Below are 16,292 nucleotides of genomic sequence, written 5' to 3'. Positions count from 1 at the left end.
TTTGCATATATGACAGAGAAATGGTGTGTTATTAGTTTTTATTTGAGTACCTTTTTACTAATAATAAGCTTAATTGTTTCTGTATGCATATTTATTTTAGTGAATTATTTCTTCGTATTCTTTTTTCCTGTAAATATTGGAGTTTTAGTATTTTCTCACTCATTTCTGCAAACTCTTTAAATATCAAGGATTCTGATCCTTATGCTAGTTACAAATGTTTTTACTACTTTATTATGTGCATTTTATTCCACTTACGTTTTATTTTCACATATAGAAGTCTTACTTTACATTTTTTCATTTAATAAATAATTATTGAGAGCTAATTTCCTGCCTGCAACTGAATATTTTGGATACATAATAATTAACCAAACATATAAAAGTCTTGGCCTTCAGAATTTAAAATCTATTAGGGAAGACCAACCTTTAAAAATTTGTTTTTGGTTTTGTCGTAGTGATTTGTGCATTATCAAAGACACTTTCCAATGAAGAAAGTTAGAAATGTTTCTTTTCCGTTTAGATTACTTTAATGATTTGATTCATTAAACTTAACTCTTTAATTCCTTTGAAATTTGTTTAAATAGATGATGTGAAGTGAAACTCCAAAGTGCTTATTTTATAAGCAACAAGCTAAGTTATTAGACTCATCTTCTTTGAAGTATTTGATCCTTCTTTAGTCATATGGTCTTTTATTTGGTCAGTTTCTAAGCTTTCAGTTCTGTCCAGCTGATCATCTAATTTTCTACAATTTCTGTAAGTTCCTTTTCTCTTATCATCATAATTGCTATTATAAGACAATCTACTTCATCTCTTTATTCTACCAATAAATAATAAAAACAACACAGAAATAATCTACATATACATAATGTATTGTTTCCTTAGTTAAACACTCTATGAACTTTTATTACCTCACTGCCATCATTTTGAGTATCTGTTTTTTAATTAGGGATGGGAAAATGCTAGATATAGAAGACCTTGATAAATAAAATGCAAAGTAACAAAAGACTTACTGGGTTTCTGTTTGTGAAATTAATACATACAGGCATGTCAGTTATGTATAAGGAGAGATCCCAAAGACAAAAAGGGATCAAAGAATAGTTAATATAAAATTTCTGTAGTTTCAGGCAGTACTTCTGAATTTTTGATGGCTGAAAATCTAGTGAAAGCTTCAGTGCCGGAGGATGAGATTCTAACTGTCATGAATAGCAAGCAGCTACAGCAAACAAATCTGGATTTAAATAAAATGCAGCAATTTAACATCTGTGCACTATCAGCTGAAGAACAAAAGATCCTGCAGTCCCTTAATCATCTCAATGAAAGATTATACTGTAAGTATGGAAGAGCACTTTTTGCATACAGGAAATTTTGTATTTTATTCTTAGACAATTTTTATTTAAAATTTAATTTAAAAATTGAAAATGAAAATGCAAAAGGTATCCAGATTATCACCTATTTGAACCAAGTAGATAACAATTTAAAATTTATCTGAATGTATATACTATTTCAAATATACTGTATTCATATCATTTACAATGATACCAGTTTCACTGGCAGGCTTAATTGTCTTTTGGCAATGTGTGAATATACTTCCACTTCAGCAATGTGACAAGCTAGTTATCTGTACTTACCATCCATCCAAAACAACCATAAATTCAGGATTGTTATTGTCATTCAGTCAGTAAGTTGTGTCCAACTCTTTGTCAGCCCATGAACTGCAGCATGCCAGACCTCCCCATCCTTCACTGTCTTCCTGAGTTTGCTCAAACTCATGTCCATTGAGTCAGTGATCCCATCCAATCATCTCATCTTCTGTATTTACCATCCATCAAAAACAACCATAAATTCAGGATTATGTACTTTAAAATCTTAAATATAGCAATAAGATGGTAAGAATATAGAAGTTCATAGGACCAGGAACTAATATAAATAAGAACCTAAAGTGATAAGGAGAGTACTGCTGCTAGCTTTTGTCTTGAGAACATTTAACCCACAGAGTGAAATTGAGCTTTGCTTTTCATGGCCTCACGGAAAAATGGGAACAGAAGACAAAATCCATGGCCTACTTAATATGAGTAGTCTATGGAAGACCCTCCCATCCTAAAGTTGGGCCTACCGAGGAGCTACATCCTATGCAGTCTCAGACTCCCAGAGAGACAAAGAGAGAGGTTAAAAAAAAAAAGCTTGCCTAACAAGTTTCAAAAATAAACAGATGAGGGGAGAAGACATGCAAGCTTTGTTCACCCCTCTGTATGTCTGTATAGAATGTAACTCTTTAAGAGGTTTTTGTCAACAGCAGTCTCTTACTAAAGGAAATTCTAAAGAATGTACTTTAGCAAACCAAAAGTGATCTCAGATGGACAGTCTGAGAGGGTAAATTTGAGCAAACATTGTATTAAAAAAATAATAAATGTAATTAAAAAGTAGTATGTGATTCAAAGAGAAAACAGAATTTAAATACCTATCAAAAATATTACATAAATTGGAGAACATAAATGGTGTTAAAGTGTACTAGAATTCTTGTATGGTTATCGAATTGAATAAAGATAGAGATTAACTTTGTGCATGCTTGCTAAGTCACTTCAGTCATGTCCTACTCTTAGCAATCCTATGGACTGCAGCCTGCCAGGCTCCTCTGTCCATGAGAGACAGAAATTAACCTTAAATGTTGATGAAAAAAGTATGTCTGTGCTAATTACTAAGGTCACAGAGGAAAACTAGTTTAGATGAATTATTATCAGATGAAATTGACTATAAAGCAGAAAACATTACTGGATATAAAAAAAGATGACTTCATGATGATCAAAGTTTTAATACAGGAAAAATCTATAAAATATTTTCATTGTATAAACATTTAAAAACATAGCCTCAAAATGTATAAAGTATGTTTTAGCCATGGCTAGGGGATATTTCAATATTAATTATAATTAATTACAATCAGTAATTGATAGAACAAATAGACTGAAAAAATTTATATGTAAGAATCAAACATGATTAACATTCTTCATCAAAGGGACACATTCTTTGTAGGCACACATAGAACATTTATTAAAATGAACCAATATTATACTATAAAACACACTGACACACTTCAAAGGATTGGAGTAATGCACATCCTCTGACCACATGCAATTTAACTAAACATGAGTAACAAAAAATAACCATTAAGAAAAACATTTCTAAACAAACCAATGTTCTGGAAAATTAACCATAATCAAAATTACAAGCTATTTAGATGTGAACAATAATAAAAATATTTTCTGTATGTATGTATTTATCAAGGTCTCTCAACCTTGTCACTACAGACATTTTTGGTCGATAATCATTTGTTGTGGGGGGCTGTTCATGCCTTGTACCATGCTTAGCAGTATCTCTGGCTTTGAAAATCATAGAATGTCCCCATCATGATAAGTGTCTTCAGACATAGCCAGATGTTCTCTGAATGGCAAAAAGAAAATTACCTATGGTTAAGAACTACTGAATATTTTTTATATGTAATATATATATAAATATATATGTATTTACTGTGTGCATGTATATATTCCACTTTTGCATAAAATGTAGAAAACTGGAATATATCAATCAATCACACACTAAGAATGAGAAAAAACAGATAAACAACAAAAACATGGGTTTTCTTGAACCCATTAGACAGCTGAGATCCCATCACAACAAAGTAGCCTGACATCCAAGGAAAGACAGGAACTTCCGAGGAGAGACAACATGAGCATTGGCTCCCCTGTGGCAGAATATGGTGAAATGCCAGATTCCATACAAGCTGATGTTAGAAATTATGTTTAAATTGCTAACAGATAAATGTGGGCTATTACTGGAATATAAAACCCCTGGGAGCCACAGACACAAGAGGAGTTCACACAGCTCACAGATTCTTCTTTATAAACTTATACTATGTGTTCATAAGAAAAAGAGCAGAACAGGAGACTAGAGGAATCCTTTCTCAGTGATGCAGTCTTGGAGAAAGGGAGCAGCCATCACTGTAGGAAAGGTATCCAGCTCCATGCAGAACCTTTTTTTCTGCAGAATGAAGGTCTAGGCTTCCCAGATGGCACTAGGGGTAAAGAATCCACCTGCCAAAGCAGGAGACAAAAGAGATGTGCGTTTGATACCTGGGTCAGGAAGGGTCAGGAAGATCCCCTGGAGTGGGAAATGGTACCCACTCCAGTATTCTTGCCTGAAAAATTCCATGGGCAGAGGAACCTGGTGGGCTACAGTCCATTGGGGTGCAAAGATTTGGACACGACTGAGCAACTGAGCACACACACACAGGTATTGGGATAGAGGCAGCAAACTTTGCTGATTGCCCTCAAGGCACAAGTGAAGACTTACTGGGTGTAGCATAAAGATAAGAGAAGTAGGCTTCTACTCTTGGGGCAGAAAGGAGGCAGAGACCCAGATCGTTAGAGATATCATGCTATTGGAGAAGGGGCACAAAATTGTCTTGCACAAAACCTTCCAAAGATATAGTGGACAAAGTGGACTGCCCTGGAAAGGAGGAGGAGAATGACTGAGGAGACATAGAGGACCTGCCTAAGACTAAGCCTGGAGCAGGACAACAGAAAAACTCCACTACTCCCCCACTACAAGGCCAGCGAGTACCAAAAAACAAGCAATGGAAATCAGCTGGAGAAAAGCAAGAGCATAGAGTCTTGTGGTACTGTGAAGACACACAGGGAGGCAAAAACTGAAAGTAGAGGGGGAAATTTAAGGGAAAAACCTCTGACACCTGCAAAAGCACAAAACAACACTAGAGAATTTTGAAACCATTGATGTACTGAAGGTAACCATAGCAACAATAAAACTCAAACTGAGTTGATTAATGACACACACACATACATACACACCAACTGTCTAACAGAAAAGACATGCCCATTTTCTGGCACAAACATATTTACCTCAAACAAGAAATTCAGCATTCAGTCAAAACTTAAAAAGCAAGAAAAAAAATCTTAGTCAAGGGACAAAGCAATTAACACAGTGAGACACAGAATGCCCAGAAGTTGAAACTGTTAATAGATAATTTTAAATAACTATGACTAATATGACTAATATGTTAAAGGTTAGGGAAAGGTGGGCCACATGGGAGATTACAAGCCTGAACAGATAAGAATTTCAGCAGAGAGATGGAAACCATACAAAAGGGTCAAATGGAAATGTGAGAAATAGGAACACTGTTAACAGAAATGAGTAATGTATTCTATGCACTTGTCAGTAGATTCAACAAAGCTGAGGAAAGATTTATGAATTTGAAGATAGGTGAGAGAAAATTTCCAAACTGAAACACCAAGAGAAAAAACAACAAGTTTGAAGGAAAACACCAGGACAGAGGCTCTAAGAGCCATGAAACAATATAAACTAGTCTAACAAACATCTGATTGGGATCCCAGTGTGAGAAATTACAGCCTTTTTCACTGGAATGAGCTACCGATTAGATTTAGGTAAAGCCCATAGGATGAGAACCCGTTCTTGGGTCCCAAGTAGCTATAAAGAACTTCTGGGGTCATTTTGAGACAAGTTGTTTGTCATTTCATGTTGCAACAATTGGGCACCAAATAGAAAGAAATTAAATTGAGCTCCTACTACATAATATACGTAAAAATCAGTTACAAGGTGATTAAAGATTACATGTGAAATATATATATATAAAGCTTATAGGAGGTAGTATAGAAAATATTTGTAATCTCAGGATTTCAAGGAAGGATTTCTTAAGTAGAGCACAAGGATCATAATCCATAGAGGAAAGAGATAATAAATTTGACTGTATTAAAGTTATAAACTTTTCTTCGTTTCAGAACATTAAAAGAATGAAAAGGCAGGCCACAAAACAAAATTTAATACATCATTCAAATATATAAAGAACTTCTATATATCAATAAGAAAAGTCAATTTAGTAGAAAAATAGGTGTGGGAAGATGAACAGGAACTTCAAAGCAAAGAAAATGCAAATGACAATAAACACTAATAGATTATTCAACATTATTAGTAATGCAAAATAAAACAATGAGATACAGTTATATACTCATCAGAAAGACATGAGTTTAAAAGCGTGGCAATGCTAAGTGTTGGCAAAGACATACAGCAATTAGAGCTCTCTGATAATGCTGATGGGAATGTAAACTGAGGCAATCTTTTAGAAAATATTTTGCTACCCATGTAATAAATTGAACATGAACATACCCTATAACCTAGCAATTTTACTTCTAGGTGCATATCTAGAGAAAACTGCACATGTGTATCAAGAAACATGTATAAGTATGTGTAGTGTGTGTGTGTGAGTTGCTTAGTCATGTCTGACGCTTTTCAACCCCGTGGAGTGTAGCCCGTTAAGTTCCTCTGTCCATGGGATTCTCTAGGCAACAATACTGGAGTGGGTTGCCATTCCCTTCTCCAGGGGATAAAGATCATCATAACAACAAAAGCCAAGAATTTTAAAACATATGTATATGCACATATATATATGGTATATTCAGGTTCTGGATTACTATTCAACAAGGAAAATGAACAGCTACACACATGGAAAACTAGAGCTACACACGTCATCATGGATGAATCCAAATAATATATAATTCTGAGCAAAATAAGACAAACCACAGAAATACTTTTTATGTAAATCTCTGCTGCTGCTGCTGCTGCTGCTGCTGCTAAGTCGCTTCAGTCGTGTCTGACTCTGTGCGACCCCATAGACGGCAGCCCACCAGGCTCCCCCGTCCCTGGGATTCTCCAGGCAAGAACACTGGAGTGGGGTGCCATTTCCTCCTCCAGTGCATGAAAGTGAAAAGCGAAAGGGAAGTCGCTCAGTCGTGTCCGACTCTTTGCGACCTCATGGACTGCAGCCCACCAGGCTCCTCTGTCCATGGGGTTCTCCAGGCAAGAGGACTGGAGTGGGGGGCCAGTGCCTTCTCCGTGTAAAGCTCAGAAACATGCGAAACTAGACAGTTACTGGGGGGCTGTGCACACATGTACTAGCCCTATAAAGAAGCGAAGCCAGCCTAGTGCATTGCCTCTGTGAGCAAGGGGAGAGAGTGCAGTCCCCAGAGCAGCGGAGGCATTCCAGGCCTTCTCCAGAGTGAGGATAATGTTCAAGTGTCTTAGTCTAGGTAGTTACACAAGGCATTAGCTTAATTATTGCTAACTGAAACGTGCACCTATGCTTTACATACTCTTTGTGTTAATTTCAAAATTAAATACTTAATACATTAATAAAAGACAGGGTGCTGAATCTACAAAAGCAGTACATAACTAAAGCTGTAGGGTTACGATGTAAAATTATGCGGCTGTGCTGTGCTCAGTAGCGTCCACCTCTTTGCTACCCCATGGACCATAGCTCACCAGGCTCCTCTGTCCATGGGATTTTCCAGGCAAGAATACTGGAGTGGGTTGCCATTTCCTTCTCCAGAAATTAAGCAGATAAAGAATAAAAGCCTCAAGTCAGTTTTTTTGGAGGGTTCTTTTTTTTCCTTTAGATATTTTCACACATCTTAAATACTTCATATAAAAGATTCTGTTTTAATTTTTTTCTTTTGTCCAGATCCTTGCTATTATATGGACAAAAGCAAAAACATTGAAAAGGCAAGAGCTGACCAAATTACTAAACTTTTTGCACCTCAATAGCTAAACATCTCCTCCTTTTTCCTGAGATCCTCCAAGAATGAAATTTGTTTTTTGTTTAAAAAGAAGATAGAAAATTTAAAAAAAAAGAAGATAGAAAAATTTTAATGAAAAAATAACCATGCAAATGATTCAAACAATCATTTGAATAAAGATTGGTATGGAACAGTCAAAGTACTAGGAATGTCTTTTTAGGAACATAAATTTTGTTTTTATGTTCCTAAAACATAAATAATTGTTTTTAATCAAATTAACTCTTGACTGTTTCTGAGGACAATATGGAAAAAAGTTTCTTATTCAGTTTTGAATATTTTGACACATCAGAATTTGATATTTGATTCTTTAGCCAGTCCTTTCAATATATATAACTAAATTATTTATATATCATGGTATAATTATTTCAGATATACAAGAAACCATTTGCAAAAATCCATCCATCAAAAGTACTTTACAAATAATACCACTTCTGGTAAGTATTTTCAGAGTATTTTTTGTTTTCTTGTTTTAGGAAACATCATGTTTTTATATGCAAGAATCCTTTATTGATAATAATTTTTCTTGAGATTGACTTTTAGGAAGCTTTTCTCCCCAATCAACTTTTTAATTATAAGATGTTTTATTAGAATCAAGGAAATATCCTCTCAATTAAAAAATCATAATATAAAGATTTTTACATTGAGAGCATTTCATCAATTGACGGATGGTAACCATTAACTTTCTCTCCAAACACGTTACTCTTCCTTATTTTAACAGTAACATCAGTCAGCAACCTTCCTTTTTCAGGGAAAATGGTATAAATTCACAGAATTATGACATCAAAATTACTCCATTCCCCTCCTCCATCAATACGGTTTCATTTGCCATATTCTGCCTGGAGATTTGAACATTTTATTTTTGTTTGCCCGTCTGTCTGCTGTTTTTATTTTATTTTATTTTACTCTTCATTTAGATCCACCAGCTGTTGACATTTTGCTATCCTTGGTTTATCTGCTGTATGGATGGATGGGCAGATGAAAGAGGAGAGTAGAATAGGTGGGCTCAGATAGAACAGGGTAGATGGGACAGAGGATGCATAGTTACACACACACAAAAATATACTTTCATGAACTGCTTTAAAGTGTAGACATGGTGATACTTCCCCTGTAATACCCCAGCATACAGAAATTCACCTACATCATCAAAATCATCACACCCAAGAAATTTAATATCCCATATTATTTGATACACATTCCACATTCAAAGTTCTTCAGTTGTCTAAAAAAGAACTTTCTGTGGCTATTTTATTTCTCTGATCCAGGATCTAACCCAGGATTATAATGTTTCATTTGGTTGTCGTATCTTTTAACCTAGAAAAGTCTCTTCTCTTTTTTAATCTTTCATCTACATTGACACTTGCGAAGCATCCAGACTGATTATATTGAATACCCTGTAATCTGGATTTGTCTGATTGTTTTCTCATGATTAGATTCAGGTTATTTTTTAATTTTTTTATTCAGGTTATTACGAATGCAGAGTTCTCAGTTTATGTTTTTGTAGCCTGTTTTTCTTCTAATCACTTGGGCTTATTTCTACCTGTATCTTGCCTTTGCATCTTTTGTTTAACTGTTTTTTATCTATAGTCCCGAAAACAGATGTCCACACTTTTAGATGTCCAACCTTAGTTCTTCTCTTTGGAATAAAGTGCATGGGCTTTCGATGTACTTTGGTCTTTTAAAAGATTTCAAAATTTGTTCTTGGGTCTTCATTGTATTTTATGTGTGTAAAATTATTTAATATGAAAGTTCTAAAAAGGCAGTATATAACCATAGTCTTACACTTTCTGTATGTACTGCTGCTGCTGCTAAGTTGCCACAGTTGTGTCCGATTCTGTGCGACCCCATAGACAGCAGCCCACCAGGCTCCCCCGTCCCTGGGATTCACCAGGCAAGAACACTGGAGTGGGTTGCCATTTCCCTCTCCAGTGCATGAAAGTGAAAGTGAAAGTGCAAGAGACCATTAAAATTGTATTTTCCAGGACACCTGTAGTGTAGCCTATTTCTAGTCAATAGAGATTTTTCCAAAAAATATTTCTATCTCTTTAAATGGCAGAAATGTCTGTTCAAAAGTATTTGTTATTTTGGAGATATTGCAGATAAGCTTTTTATCAGTGTTTTTTTGTTTTTCATTCATCTCCAGTGTTTTCCTATCCATATGAACAAGAATTTTGTTTTTAAATTATAATGTTATATTATAGCTTTACAATGTACAAGTATTATGTAGCTAACTCAGAAACTGAATTTCTCCACCTAGCAATATATAATATCTATCAGGTACCCCAATACTAAAAACCCAAATGTCATTGGTTTAATATTGGAGAACTGATGTTTCATTCCCAGAAGTTGTATATCTCTCTGGAAAATTCGCAACCTGAGTGAACTTTATATATTAATCCACCACCCCCCAACCCCACATATATGGCTTTATTGTTGTTGCTGTTTGCATATTTACCCCATTCAATTGCCCTTTGGGATGTTCCCCCCATACCAGTGCTTGATAGTGTTGATCTGGGTTTCTCATCTCAAGCATAGAAGTAAACTGATGTATTTTTTCTTCCTAATGTGTTTAGTATAAATTTTAAAAGATACTTTATCATTTTAAAAAATCATTCTGAAAGGTGTAAAACCATTTAAATCATTTGAAACCATTATCTAGAAAGAACAATAATGGATTTCTAATAGTGGGATTTCAGGCACTTTAATACTTGGGTTAGAGGAATAATTTTGAGCAGGAGAGCCACCTCAGTATCTTTCATAGCACAGTCAACTGCTATTGCTTATAGCAAGTGCTGTTTTGAGATTTTTCAGAAGAAAAGTATTCAACCCACTCTTTCCTGTATTCCTTCATTGAATACTCATAATCACTTTAATAGTATCCACCCCCACAGAGTACTGATTAGCATTATGTGAGATAATCACCCATGTAAAGCACTTAGAATAGAACCTATTATATAGCCTGTGCTAAATACATGTTAAGTTGCACTATTGTTATTATCATTATTGCCACCTCGGCTTCCCAGGTGGCTCAGACGGTAAAGAATCCGCCTGCAATGTGGGAGACCTGGGTTCGATCCCTGGGTCAGGAAGATCCCCTAGAGAAGGAAATGGCAACCCACTCCAGTATTCCTGCCTGGAGAATCCCATGGACAGAGGAGCCTGGTGGGCTACAGTTGATGGGATCACAAAGAGTCAGACATGACTGAGCAACTAACACACATGGTCATCTTACTAGCTTAAATTATCTCCAAAAAAAGTGACATTCCAAAAAGTATTTACATGAAATTTACATGCAAAGTGTAACTTCTCTTCTAAAAAATAGGAATTATTCTAACAACAGTTTTTAATCCCACAGTGTACAATGTCGATCTTCCATTCTAGCCAAACATGTTTAATGTATTTAATGGGAATCAAGTTTGCAGTCCTCTGCTCTGCTTTCATGTTTTTCTCATGCTTTACTTACGTTCTTGCCCAATTCCTATCTGCACTGTGTTTTTGCTCTACTCTTCAGACACAACCCTCTAAGCTGCAGTTTAATGTTACTTCTCCCATGAAGCATCCTGCGACCAATACTCTATGGTACTGTTGTCTGTGATACTCTAAGCCTCCTCTGAACTTATTACTGCAGTATATCTGGTTTTATACATATATACTCCATATGCACTTTGTTAGTTGTCTTTCTAAGTGAATAATCTTTTTTGGATCTTAGAGGCTTTTTTTCACTTATCTGTCCACTTCATAGAAATTTGCAAAATATTGGTGGAGATTATATGGCTTTTTTATACATGGTCTGTGAATATATAAATTATCCATATTTTTCAGGCTTCATTAAAACGCAGTGAACCTGAAACTTTTTTTAATATTCTAAGGATTCTATGCTCCATAAGAGTACCACTGTTTCTAGCGTTCTTCCAAAGGCCTCTACTGAGTGTTGTTTATCTGTTTGTTTGCTTTGGCTGCGCAGGCTTTCTCCAGTTGTGGGTGCACAGGCTCCTCTGGTTGCAGAGCGCCGGCTCCAGAGCACACTGGCTCAGCTGTCCTGTCAGCTGAGGTCTTGGTTTCCCAACCACGACCACACCCACAGCCCTGTGGGCTCCCAGCCACCGGGCCACCTGGGAAGTCCCTGAGTGTTAATGTTGTTGTGTACTCACTCAGTCGTGTCCAACTCCAAACCCATGGGCTGCAGCCCACCAGGCTCCTCTGTCCATGGAATTCTCCAGGCAAGAATACTAGAGTGGGTTGCCATTTCCTTCTCCAGGGGATCTTCCCCACCTAGGGATCGAACCTGTATCTCCTACATTGGCAGGTGGATTCTTTACCAGTGCACCACCTGGGAAGCCCCTGAGTATTAACATTTAATCAATAATAGTCTTTGTGGCAACTGAACATTTTTGAGATATAATTAGAAGAAAGGAAACTCGCACTTACTAGGCTCCTACCATTGAAAAGCACTGTACCAAATGGTCTCATAGATATATTCTTCAGTTTAATCTTCTAAGTTGGCGACATTAAGTGATTTTCTCAACTCTCAGAACTGTGATGAGTTCTGGTGATGAGTTCTCAGTGATGAGTCAGGGTTTACACTTTCCCATCTTCCCCCCAAAATCTGTTCTACCTTTTATAACCCTTATTTCAATCAATGACACCATTATCCACCAAATTTCCCAGAGAGAAATTTATATCTTATCCAGGCTTCTCATTCTCCCTTAACCCCTAGTCAATAAATCCTCCCAATAATAAAGTGCATCTCAAATCCGCTGACTCCTCTCTATTTCTACTATTATCTTAGTTTAATAATTCATCATGTCTCATCTAGACCATTTCAACAGCCTGCCTTTTTGCTCTCACCACTGCGTCTTTCACACCATCGCCATCAGAGTAATCTTTTTAAAGCGCAAATATGAACATAACACTCTCTTTCTTAAAACCCAATCTCAGTAGTTACCCATCACCTGAAAGATAAAATTAAGACTTCCCTGATGGTACCTTGAATAAGAATCCGTCTGCCAGTGCAGGGGACAGGGTTCAATCCCCGGCCCAGGAAGATTCCACATGCCACAGAGCAGCTAAGCCCATGTGTACCACAGCTACTGAGCCCGCGCTCTAGGGCCTATGAGCCACAGCTGCAGAGCCCACGGGCTGCACCTGCTGAAGCCCCTTCACCTAGACCCTGTGTTCTGCAACAAGAGAAGTCACCCCAATGCAGCAAAGAGCAGCCACTGTTTGCCACAGCTAGAAAAAGCCAGTGCAGCAACAAAGACCCAGTGCACCCAAAAATAAATAAATAGATAATGAAAAGTAATTTTTTAAAACTCCAGAGAACTACACTCAAGAGCTTTTCACTCTCATCTCCAGTTGCTCCACAGGTCATAATTTACATACTCTTTGAGTAAGAAGCAGGTCTCCCTGGAACTTCTTGCAGCATCCCGGGCCCACGCTGCTCCCACTGCTTCACAGGAGTGCTCCTAAATTCCTCTCTCCTCTATTCTTTAAGACTTGACTTCAGTGTCATCCCCCTGATAGGCTTACCCAGCTCAGACTTGTTTTACCCAAAATTTAGAAGTTCTTCTTTTTGGCAACCGTAGAAGTCTGATATTTTCTTTTTGTAAAAATTATTATATTTGTCTATTTTTATTCACTAAACAAATATAGACTTAGTTCTTACCCTGTGTCAGGCTGGGACTCGAAAGCAGAAAATACTTTCCTTTCCTCAAGTAAGGAAGTAAGTCTGTGCATTACAATATAGGATAAAGGGTTACTGCAGGGCAGCCTCCAGGCCCTCCCATGATTTTTCAATATAAAAATGAGGAATCTTAGAAGCAGAATTTTCAGTTTGGAATATTTTACCTGCTTTTTTAATAAAACAAATTTAATGAATTTTTAACAATCACCTTCCCAAGAACTTCTTTAGCCTAACATTGTTAAACTATTCCTAGGTTATTATATGGGCTCCAAGTGATTCCTGTAGAAAATAAAATTATTAAATTTTGACCATTTACACAGCAGGTTATGATTTTTAAAAAGCACCTCTAAGTACATCTGACCAATAGCAAAGAGTAAAGATTATGAACCATTATAATTAGTATGATGCCTTATATAAAGTGATAGTCATCATGTTGAGATTGATGTTTATGTAGCATTTGAGGAATTGAATTACGAGTACAGTCTTATTAAAATCTGTAATGTGTAAGGAGATCCACCTAACAAATTTTACCTTAAAGAATATGAATACTACAGTAAAAGAATATATTCTGAAATTATGTTACAGAACAGCCAGCCAAGGACCAGTCCATCTCCTGATGTTGGATCCAGATCACAGAGAAAATACTGATGAGTATAACAGTAGCTATTAAATGGGATCATTATTTTTGAGAATCTCCTATAAATATATATTTATGTGTTTGTTAATTATTAAAATAAAATACCATCAAATAACATGAACAATGGAGATAAATTGATTGATTTACATTTATGCTTATAATACTTTATTATGTATTTAATTGATAAATACATTTTTAATAAATGAAAATACTGTACTGTTTTTAATGAGAATGCTACTGGAAATAAATTCATTGTATTTGAAAAGTAAGATATTTTATTATTCAAATTAGTTCAGGAGCTTGTTTTGCTGAAATTCCTAATAAATCCTAAATTTTTGTAGAATGGTGTAAAAAGTTTATGATTAATAATACCTCTCATAAATAGTAATTTTATTTGTTTAGGACTTTGAAGGATCTCTGTACTTTGGAGATGTTACTATAGGATCTTATTCTCAATTCTACATGTTCAGAAATTAAAGTTATCGCTTTTTAAAGGGGTGATTGGTCTCTAAAGAATTGGCTTTGCTAGTAGAGCTCATGAGGCAAATGATAAATATCAAAAGTAAACTGCAATCCCAACTGGATTACTTAAATTGTCTGATCAGTATGTTCTTTTCCCAATGAGAATGTCTATTTTCTTTAAGCATAGAAACAAAACCAAAAGTTGTATGATCATTAAAAAAAATTGTTTTCATAAAATTAAGATAGTCTCATACATCCTTTTGAAGAAGGATATGGCTACCCACTCCAGGATTCTTGCCTGGAAAATTCCATGGACAGAGGAACCTGGCGGGCCACAGTCCATGGGATCAGAGTCGGCCACGACTGAGTGCATCAGCAGCCTACATCCTTTTATCAAGTATTTCTACTTCATGCTCTCATCACTTCTCATCTGGACTATTTCAAGATGAATCTCTTACCTCTGGCACCAATAAGGCTTCTAGAGTGGCATTTCTAAAGTGTGAGTGAAGTGACCAGAATGAAAATCATATCAATCCCAACTTAAATGTCTTTAGAGCTTCCTCTCTGGCTGCTAGAGAAAATTTACACACCTGAGCATGGCATGTAAGGCTCTTCATATCCTGAGTCCTCCCTGTTTACCTACATCATCTTTACCAACTCTCTCACCACACCACTTACTTCAGCATACTGAACTCTTTACAGACCCCCAAATACAACCTGGTATTTCATGCATCTCTGCCTGTACATATACCCTTGGTACTATCTTGGAATACCTTCCCTTTCACTCTACTTACATCTGCTGATAAACTTTAATTCATTCTTTTAAATTCTGTTTAGGTTAAATTTCCTCCCAATTTTTTTTTAGTAATCATCTCCACTACCTATAAATCTCCACTACATATAAATTTGTACCCTACATTATAATTATTTGTGTGCATAAATGTCTGTTCTTCTAGATCAAGAGAATTCTAGAAGATAGAAATTGTCCTTAATTTGTGCCCTTTGAAATTAAAATAAGGTACATACTGGCAGATCAAAATAACAAAGGAAAAAATATTCAATTGTTCAATTTGCTGAGCCCCTACTGTGTGCTAGGTACTGCTTTGTGTGCTAGGGATACAATAAAAAACAAAACTTAACTGTCTGCCACTATGGAATTTAAATTTTAGTGAGAATTACAGATTTTAAAACATAAGACTATAATATTAGATAGTTATAACATCCTATAATATCAGATAACACTGAATGGAAAGCAGAGCATGGTAAGGGACAGAGAATGATGGGAGTGTTATTTTATACAGAGAGGTAAAGTGCTCAGAGAAGGGCTCTGAGAAACTGACATTTGGGTACATATGTGAGTGAGGTACAGTGGCCTCAGGATGGAAAAGGTCAGTTTTCATTCCAATCCCAAAAAGGGCAATGTCAAAGATGTTCAACTACCACACAATTGCACTCATCTCACACACTGGCAAAGTAATGCTCAAAATTCTCCAAGCCAGGCTTCAACAGTACGTGAACTGTGAACTTCCAGATGTTCAAGCTGGATTTAGAAAAGGCAGAGGAACCAGAGATCAGATTGCCAACATCTGTTGGGTCATCGAGAAAGCAAGAGAGTTCCAGAAAAACATCTACTTCTGCTTTCTTGACTTTGCCAAAGCCTTGACTGTGTGGATCACAACAAACTGTGGAAAATTCTTCAAGAGATGGGAATACCAGACCACCTGACCCACCTGTTCAGAAATTTGCATCCAGGTCAAGAAGCAACAGTTAGAACTGGATATGGAACAACTGACTGGTTCCAAATAGGAAAAGGAGTACGTCAAGGCTGTATATTGTCACCCTGCTTATTTAACTTATA

At 36.2% G+C, this 16,292-nt stretch overlaps 1 protein-coding gene across 1 annotated transcript in view; it reads left to right on the top strand.

The window, feature by feature from the left end:
* Positions 1-13,983, top strand: part of CEP126 (centrosomal protein 126) — a 112,355-nt gene extending 98,372 nt beyond the window's left edge. The window contains exons 9-11 of the mRNA XM_052653297.1: positions 1,116-1,325; positions 8,025-8,089; positions 13,921-13,983. Of these exons, the coding sequence (XP_052509257.1) occupies positions 1,116-1,325; positions 8,025-8,089; positions 13,921-13,983 (338 nt within the window). The remainder of the gene's footprint in view (positions 1-1,115; positions 1,326-8,024; positions 8,090-13,920) is intronic.
* The last annotated feature ends 2,309 nt before the right edge of the window (positions 13,984-16,292 follow it).

The sequence above is a fragment of the Budorcas taxicolor genome, chromosome 15, assembly GCF_023091745.1.
Source record: "Budorcas taxicolor isolate Tak-1 chromosome 15, Takin1.1, whole genome shotgun sequence".
Classification (NCBI taxonomy): domain Eukaryota; kingdom Metazoa; phylum Chordata; class Mammalia; order Artiodactyla; family Bovidae; genus Budorcas; species Budorcas taxicolor.
This window is presented reverse-complemented; position numbering and strand designations above follow the sequence as displayed.